The following is a 9,550-nucleotide window of genomic DNA, read 5'->3' on the forward strand; positions in this document are numbered from 1 at the left end:
TAAACAAATTATCAGCCACTACCATGCAGCACAGGGAAACAATTTATGAGACTTGCATCTTGCCTTCGTAATGTTGCATAAATGTTATATTAGGATAATAGGTTTCTCCACAAGAGAATAAGAGAGTCCTATATGGCACTTGATCTTCTTGAGTGTTAGTAAATGTAAAAGGAGCATAAATACCATTGTTAGCTTCACCACATTGTTTTAGTTGGAAGGTTATAGTTAAAGATGGAGGAGAACGTTGAGAGTAAAAAGTACACATCAGACCACAGGGAAAGTTACTGATGATGATGGTGGTGGTTTAATGATGGTGGTGGAGCTTCGCCACAAAATAAGACTGGGCTAGCATTCCTTGATCTGTCTTGTAGATATGCATACAATTAAAAAAGTGGCATTGTTCAGTGCGATGTAACAGCAATTACCGAGGTAAAAGAACTATGAAGAGGGTCAGAGACAAATGTCAGTAATTATATGGTTTTCACGTTTCCACAGAATAAATAGTTTCCTGCGAACATGAGTCAGTGTTTATTCGAATATACACTCACAAAAGATGCACTCCCTGGTTTAAGTGGTGTTCTGAATTAACTGTCCCCCAAAACCACCAAATTACTACTTCTGTTGAGTTGTGAATGCCAAACAGATGAACAGTGGCGTCCTTAAACTATCTGATATCACTTAACAGTCGTAACAGAACGGTTTACTGCTCTGGCAGTGAACTAATGAGGCATCACTCAGAACCCACAGTGGCAAGAAAAAGTGTGTGAACCCTTTAGAATTACCTGGTTTTCTGCATTAACTGGTCATAAAATGTGATCTGATCTTCATCTAAGCCACAAATGTAGACAAACACAGTGTCCCTAAGCTAAAAACACACAAACAATTCTAATCTTTCATGTCTTTGTTGCACACTCCCATTCAACAAGCATAGTGCTGGGGGAAAAAGGAAGTGAACCCTTGGATTTAATAACTGGTCGAACCTGCTTTGGCAGCAATGACCTCAAACAAACTCTTCCAGTAGCTGCGGAACAGACCTGCACAATGTTCAGGAGGAATTTTTGGACCATTCTTCCTACAGAGCTGCTTCAGCTCAGACATATTCTTAGGATGTCTGGTGTGAGTGGCTCTCTTCGGGTCATTCACTTTTCATTAATTTTCCACTCAGTGATGACTGATGATGTCAAGCGGTCCTGAGTCAAGCTGCTCTTTGGCAAACTCCGGGGACAGTGACATTTTTTTGGAGAGCAGTGGTTTCCTCTGTGGTCTCCTACCATGGATGAAGCGCTCTGCACACCATGATTTGTTTATGGCAGACTCATGAACAAAGATGTTAACCAGCTCCAATGATTACTTTAAGCCTTTAGCTGCTACTTGAAGGATCTTTGTTATGTTACTGATCATTCTGCATTGTGTCTTTGGAGTCATATTAGCTGGACGCCCACTTCTAAGAAGAGGAGAAACTAAATCGTCTCCATTTATAAACAGCTTGCCTGACTGTGGACTGAGGAATATTTCAACTCTCTGAGATTACTTTGTAACCCTTTCAAATTTATGCAAATTAACAATTATTAATCGTAAGTCTTCTGAGATCTGTTTTGTGAGGCATGGTTCATTTAAGCAGATGCTTCATATGAATGTTTAAGTGTTAAAATGTTTAAGTAGCTCCAACCAGGTTATCCAGGTTTGATAACTCTTGACTCCAGTAAGCTTTTGTTAATGCCATTAGCCGAGCGGTTCAAAAAGTTTTTCCAACCTACACTGTGAATATCTGACAAGAACAAGACAATAATTTGTGTGTATATTAGTTAAAATAGATTATGTTTGTTAATAATTGAAGATCTCACCATATTCCAAGACAAATTTATACATGAATGCAGGTAATTCCAAAGGTTCACTTAGTTTGTTTTGCCACTGTACATATGAATCATTAAAACCTGTGACTGTCAATCCTTTACTTGAACCAACAGACACCTAAATCAAACTGTATGATTATTTGTTGACAGCAGCGCCAAACAAGCGCAGATGGTTTAAGTAAAAATTATTTTTATATCAAAGATTTTAAGCTTGTTTTGTGAATAATCACAACCCAGTTTTCTGCCCGACATATTATTTCCCATCTAATTGCATTATCTTCTTTTGATTCTCAATATCGTGTGAGTACATAAATGAACCTCAAAAATACAGCAAGTCATTTTCTACATGTTCAGGATGGATTTATATTTTCAGTCTGAAATGAGTAAAATGGTTTATTTCGTTTGCTACTTAACTGATTTGAGAGTCCAGTTTTGGTCCTGTGCAATAGGTTATCATTTATTATTTTGGCAAATTTATTTTGCTCTGTAGCAGTTGTTTGGCGGATTAGTGCATTCTTTTTTTTTTCTAATTTAACTGTCCTGCCCTTTTGCAAACAACAAGATGACACTATTTCACTAAAACCATCTACAGTAAGTCATCTGCAGACTTTCTTGCTTAAGTTAGGTACAGCATGTTATATATGAACCTGAAGACAGACACACAAAATGAACCAAGATGAACTTATATTGGGGAAAATTAAATAGAGCAAAAGAGAGGGTCATGAACTGCCTGCTGCTGTATAGTGATTTCCACTTGGTGATCTCATGCCACAGAATAATAAACTGCAAGAGGGACTCTCACTACTACACAGAAATAGAGGCTGTTCTCCAGCTAGAAGATCAACCTGTAAAGACAAAAAACAGCTGCACTTTGAATTGAAGTGCAGATAGTAGTCATTTAATTTAAAAAGTGACAGCAGTGAATACAAACGCACTTCTTTCCTTCTTTTTTGAACAAAATGTTAAGTACAAACTCTCACGTCCCCCTCATTCATTTTCTTTAGTAGTGGCAATAAAACAAACAGTAGCATGCTGTCCTGATTCTTCATTCAAATAACCAATAAATAATAAAATAAATAATTACTACGCTTCTCTTCATTCAGTAGCCACAGTCTACAAAGCTAAAGGGTTCATCTGAGTCACACAGTCCACATGGCACTAGAGATTTTGTCCAGTGAGCACACACAGGACACCAGCCAGGCTTGTCCTGATTGGTTAATGCGTGCTATGGCAACAAAGTTTGCACTGGAGCAATCCAACAACAAGGCGTGAAATCCAGATACATTTACCACTCCTGATGTTTCAGCTACAAAGTTAAAATCCATACACTCAGAAGCGGGCGCTCTGTGGCAGCTGATGGGTTGGTTTCTGTGCATTAACATAACAATGAACATGATTTCCACACTGCAAATACAGTATCTATATGAAAGAACACCAGGCGAAAGTGAAGGCAATGTCCTTAAGAGACATTGTGAAAATGTTCTGGGTGGTGCTATTTAAAAATCTGACCCGAGACAACATTATATTATACGCAACCCAACTGAAGCAAATGAAGGGCAAAAGCATGTGATGTAACAATTTGGCATCTCTTACTGCAATCTTTGCCAAATTCTCAACCACAAAACAATAAATACCTAATAACTAGCCACTGCAAATCGATTCAAAATAAATTGTACGCTTGCAAAGGGCAGCACTGTTTCTGGCAGTGGTGAGTATAACTGCTCAACATGTTCAACAAACAGCAAGTCCCTCCCATTGTGATTTCAATCCCTCTGATACTATAAGGCAGTCCAAGCTCCCTCATCAGTGACATCAAGCCAGAGAAAGTTCAGAAGTCGCCAATCAAAATTAATCTCTGTATTCTTCTAATCTCAGCCGGCGGGGACCTTTGAAGGGATGAAGGATTAACTGTAGGTCGAGGTCTTTCTTATTGGTCAGATATCTTCTGATACACGTTTGTTTTGTCACTTGTACCCTTGCACCTGGCGAAATCACTTTGAGAAACCCCTGAAAATGAAGGTATCAAAAAAAGAAACTGGCAGAATGTGTTGCTCACGGATTTTTTGCTTATTCGTTATAAGCGCTTCTCATCTGGCGTTCATCATTTCGGTGGCAGCGTTGCATGCTGGTTGCCATGTTGGAGATACAGAGGGAGGGCAATAGAGGGTGTGATCAGGTTGGTTCAGGGGTCATGATGGGACGGCGTGGTTTCTGGAGCCAGTCAGAACCCAGAGCAGCACCAGCTGAAGACCCACCATTAGCCAAAGTGAGGGAGTCAGGCCGGATGCCCCACCACAGTCAGGGTCCTCCTCCTGGTGCCACATAGGGAGGAAAAGAAGTGAAGTTACTGTTTGTTAAAACCAATACAGTAAATACTTTTCAGCTGGCCATTTGCTAAACCCCTCCCCGAAACATCTATTGTCCAATCATAGCTGGACGCAGTAAGACGAAGCTAACATTAGCTACCCTGTTATGCTATATTGGATTTTGGAACGTCTACATTCCAGCAACCCTCACAACATTTCCTAAGATTGAGTTACATTTGTCAAACACATTCATGTTTAAGACCTATTTTATAAGATTCTAGATTTAAAGTAAGTTGGCTAAAAACATAAAAAAGTCATTTAACCAATATGTGGCGCTAACATTTGCTGAATTAGCTAGCTAGCTATAGCTAGCTCTGATAAACTCTGCCAGAGCCAGTTATCACTTCAGCTGGCAACCATCGACTTTAATGGCTATTTTTTCTGTCTCTGTCTGAAATCAAACCCATTTCAACAGTTACTAAGAACTTTGTATTGTAAATCTGCAGCTGTTAACATTGTAAACAATATGTTCCGTGTGAGAACAGAAAGCCTGATGCACGTAGCAAACTAGCAACACTCACTAAGGCTGGTGAGGCTTAGCAAATGGCAAATTGGAACTCTACAGGAATTAAGAGGTCAGAAAATATAGATAGTCTTCAAAATGTCTTTTTTATACCTGACTGGAAAACTTTGAGCCATTATGCGTGACAAAAACGGATATGATACTCTCTGTGTGCTTAGCATCTGGAGAGCTACAGGGGAAAGAATGTCTTGCCTAGATATGTTTTTGGCCAAGAGAAAAACAGTTGAGAATCGTTAAGAGACGTACAAGCGTCTGGATGCAAATGAGAAGTGAATGGTCAGTTTTAGCTAGCGTCTGGCTACATTAGTAATCAGATGTCAGTAGAGATTGACACTAGAGTTGATTGCCCAAGACGGATAATGATAGATGGGGAAAGGTACAAAGAGCATAGCTTGAAGTTCAAAGTCAGGTGAGACGGAGAAAATGTTGGCGAGAATCAGAATGAGACAGGGAGGTAAGTAGGGGGAGGTGAAGACAGATGGTGGTAGAACGTAAGAGAAAATGACAGGTAAGGATGATAACTGCAGGAAAACAGTGGAAAAAGGCATGAAGTAGTGGAACAAAGACTAAAAATAAAAGAGAAGATAAGGTGAGGAAAACAAACGGAGAATAGGAACATCAGGGGAAAGAGAGCAAAGGTTACAAGCCAAAGACTGTTAGATTGAATATAAGATAATGATAAAATGTTAATGAGAGAGAGAGAGAGAGAGAGCGCTAGCATTATGGGACTGACCCGAGACAGCACATGAACAGTGGCAGCAGTAACATGAGCAGAGAGGAAACCAATGGGGAGCCTGCGCTCCTTCGGCACATGGCCTCATCCTAACCATCAACAGCCAATCACAGAGCAGGAGACAGAGAAAAGAGAGAGAGAGAGAGAGAAAGAGAGAGAGAGAATCATGCAGCAAAAGGTCCACACAATTAGCAAGAAGTTAGAAAGCAAATATGAGCAGAAAGGGCAGAAAAATTATTTTAAGTAGACAAATAGTAGTACAAGACGGATGCATTCACTTCTGAGACAAGAGTGTGAGAGGAAGAGTTAGTGTGTGGGAGGGTGTTTGTGTGTATATGAGTGTCTGTATGTGAGTGAGCAAGACAGTGCGGGCGTAAGAGTTAATTCAAAAGACCAAAAAAGTCTGACATTGGAAAAAGACTATAGAGTGAAAACAAACAGAGCAGTCAAGCACAGAGGTTTCACACGCAGAGATTCTGTGCTGCTCATAAAAATGTTTGTTTAGCTTAGTTATTCATAAGTTGAGTAACAACCGAGTGTTTGTCTTTGCGTGGGAAATCTGTGCACATACAGCTTTCGAGGGGTTTCAAAAAAACAAAAATGAAATGACATGCACCATGTAAAGATATTAGTGATGGAAAGGTGCCATGGGTAGGATTTCTTCACAGATATATTGTTTCCATATCAGGAGAGCAGCTTAGGGATTTTGGGCTCTGGCCAGAGAGGCTGAAAGTTTTACCTTTTTTTGAAATCCTTCTGGTCTGTTTTTTATTGGTCCCTAATATGCTGCTGTTGCTACCCCTTATTTTCCAGGTGAAATGTCAAAACAGATCAAGACGTATCATCATGAAAAAAAAAAAAAAAACATATGGAAAAAATGCTCCCAATACCAGGCACTTAGAGGTGCGGCTAGATAATATGCACCAAAATGCAAAAATTGTCACAATTATCTTGACAACCTTAAATGTAACTATAATGTTTTTTTCTGATTAATTGCTGTCTGATCAGTTAAAGATGGATTTTTTTGGTTGTGCTGTTGGTTACATGTTATAGATATTCTCAGCTTATGGATCAAATGACTATGCATAATGTCAAGGTGTTCCCCAACTCCTAAATCCCCTCCTAAATTCCAGGAGGAAAAGGTAGATGTTGTTTTAATGTATTATCTACTAACACAATGTTTGTGTTTTGTTTTTATTAACTTATTGTATGTATTAACATATAGTCCTTTATCTTTTGGCCTTGGAGTTGTATTATGTGCCCTGTTTTTATGTGTTTATGTTCTTATGCATATATCCCACTGTTGTGCACCCAATTGCCTCACTGGGGACATATAAAGTAATTGATTGTTTGATTGATTGATTGCTTGATTGATTGAAGTTAGCTATTAGAAGTAGAACATTTAGCAGCTAAAGAATCCTCAATAGTTGCTAAAAACAAAACAGAGCTAAAAGGAGAGAGAGAGAGTATCTGACTTACATTTTCCAAGTTTCCAGATACATGACTCCAAATTAATGTTAATGTCTATAACCCCTGTCTGGATGTAGAAATAGGCAACCTAACCACATCAACTTTTTAAGGTGATAATATGTCACTGCTGTGTTTTCAGCTTGTTGCTTTACCCCAAATAAGACGAAAAAAGATAATGCAGGTTTAATTATATTGGATTCAGATGATGTGATATGGTTATTAAAGGTCATATAGTTTATAGGCCAGGCCCACCTGAGTATTCAAAATAAAATGTTAGGTACAGATTTACAGATGATTATAATAGTTCTGTTCGTGCTGTAAGTCAAAAACTAAATGAGACTCCGTCCTGTAAAATGTAACAAAGCCTAAACCTTCCTTGACATAAATTGATTTTAGCAGTGAAACCCAAACAGTAGCCTCAAGGCACACACTTTAATTTGAAAGGCTTTTGCCAATTTCAGGCTGGATTTTCTGCAAACTTATTTAATTCTTATGAGAGAAATAAAGCAGCAACAGTCTCACTGTTTGGCAGCTTGGCAATGTTATAGATGAAACCCTACACAGAGCACCCTTAGCAACACATTTGTATAGTTCAAATTGTTCTGTACTAGAAGCATGTGCATGTCTGATGAAACCAACTTACATGTTCATTGTTATCAAAGCAGACTGCAGGTCCTTTCCTGTACCGAGGACTGTGAGCCAGTTCACAGGGGTCAGGACCTTCAGCTGGATGAGGAATGTCAGGAACATAACATGATTCTGTATTAATAAGAGCAGCAACAAAAGACACTTGAATCTGATTGCCACATGGAAAATAATGATTATATATAACATTTGGATTACAGTGGAAAGTCACTGGGATGTATTACATTACGGTGCAAATGAGGCAGATCCAGTTTAATTGTGTAAGGACTATGAACCAAGTTGTCTCTTTGGGGATGTTAGGCACATTGCTCAATCCGCAATGATGTGGCAGTCATTTTAAAGCATTGTGTTTTCCAAGGAGCTTAATCTCTAATTGACCACAGCCCTGTGTGCTTGAGAGAATGTCATAGATTTGTTTATAAGCTATTCAGCTGAGTTATCCTGCACTACCATCTGCCAGACAGACACAGAGAGGAACCCAGTGCAGACACATCTTAACTCCGGGCCAAATTTTAAATGTCAATTGCTGCGGAAATGCTCACTCAATATTGTGGCTGCAGGATTTAGTAGATGCAAATGAGGGAAATAGTGAGTGGTGAAATTTTTGGATAACGGAAAACAACCCATTTACAGAAGCTTGGACAAAGAACATTCTGTTGTTTACGGAAAGTTTCCTCTCAGCAGTCAGTGGTAAAAGTATCAGCTAATAGCAACATGTCATAATCAGCGTCCATCCATGTTTATCTCGTCAAAAACAAACTTTTTAAACATCTGTTCGCTGAAGCAAACGTGCGCGTTCTCTGCCAGATGAAAGCTATGTTAGGTAAAAAGGATACACGGCTCTTCTTCCTGTTTCATCGGAGTGGCGTCACAGTACGAGCAGGTGTCTCTTGCATCAGCAATGATAAAGACCAGGTTTGTCTTAGGCAGCTTTTCAGCGTGGTAGAGCCTGGAGAGAAGCAGACACACGAGAGACACAAGAGCAGTTGTTGACACATGGGCTTGAGTCCAGGAAAGACGGAGATAAAGTTTCAATGAAACATGCTCACAGGAGATGCAGGAAGCTGGATATTTAACCAGAAAGCAATGAAAGGAAGACACAGATTTTAGTCTGTTACTTTAATATCTTTTATACTGAGGAGCTGTGAAAGTGGACAGTAATTATATGATATATATAAATACATGACTAGGCAACACTCCACAAACCCTTTAATCTTTAACACAACCCCAGGCTGCGAACACAATGAAAAGAACACTGTGTATTGCAAAATCAAGTTTCCTAACTGCTTTTATTCCTAAGGGGACAAAAACCTGCTGTGCCACCCCACTGTCATCCAAGACCTTTACTGAAACCCACATGTCGCTGGTGCACAAATGATTTTCTCTGCTTTTTTATGGTGGTCGTTAAAAAGAAACGTGTGTGCGGCTAATGTGCAGGAACGCTGCACGGCATGCGGGCAGGCACTCCATTAGCCGGCACGAGGGGGCCTTAAAACGGCGTACGTACACACACAAGTGCACAGTCAGTCACACACACACACACACACACACACACGAACGTGCCAAGACGGTGGTCCGCACTGGTGACTTGACTTCACCTTCATGGCATGTGAATTTTTACAGCCCTCTCGAGTGCCACCTCTGGGGACTTCATTTGTATCTCATGGATGTAAATGTATCACTGCAGGTCGGGGAAGGTGTTTGGACCTTAACCATACTCTGGGAGTGTGTATGTATGGGTTGAAGGTGGTTTTGAAGCTTTTACCTGGAGCAGTTTTCGCAGTCGACTGTGCCTCTGAAAGACACGTTGCTGTTCATAAAGTAATATTGAGTTTGCTTGGTGATGCAGACCTCTTTAGACATGGCATCTGACACTTCATCATCCATTTCAGCTGTAGAAGGACACACGAATATATCAAACAACATATACTGTAAAAAAAAAAAAAAAAATAAAAAAAAT

General features: G+C 39.6%; 1 protein-coding gene across 1 annotated transcript in view; it reads right to left on the bottom strand.

The window, feature by feature from the left end:
* Positions 1-830: 830 nt before the first annotated feature.
* The window catches only part of LOC111224485 (voltage-dependent calcium channel subunit alpha-2/delta-1-like), a 90,268-nt gene continuing 81,548 nt past the window's right edge, over positions 831-9,550 (bottom strand). Inside the window, exons 35-38 of the mRNA XM_022748983.1 lie at positions 9,356-9,482; positions 8,427-8,539; positions 7,589-7,671; positions 831-4,165 (exon numbers count right to left, since the gene is read on the bottom strand). Of these exons, the coding sequence (XP_022604704.1) occupies positions 4,043-4,165; positions 7,589-7,671; positions 8,427-8,539; positions 9,356-9,482 (446 nt within the window). The 3' untranslated portion in view covers positions 831-4,042. The remainder of the gene's footprint in view (positions 4,166-7,588; positions 7,672-8,426; positions 8,540-9,355; positions 9,483-9,550) is intronic.

This window comes from Seriola dumerili, unplaced genomic scaffold (assembly GCF_002260705.1).
Source record: "Seriola dumerili isolate Sdu_G_001 unplaced genomic scaffold, Sdu_1.0 BDQW01000138.1, whole genome shotgun sequence".
Classification (NCBI taxonomy): Eukaryota; Metazoa; Chordata; class Actinopteri; order Carangiformes; family Carangidae; genus Seriola; species Seriola dumerili.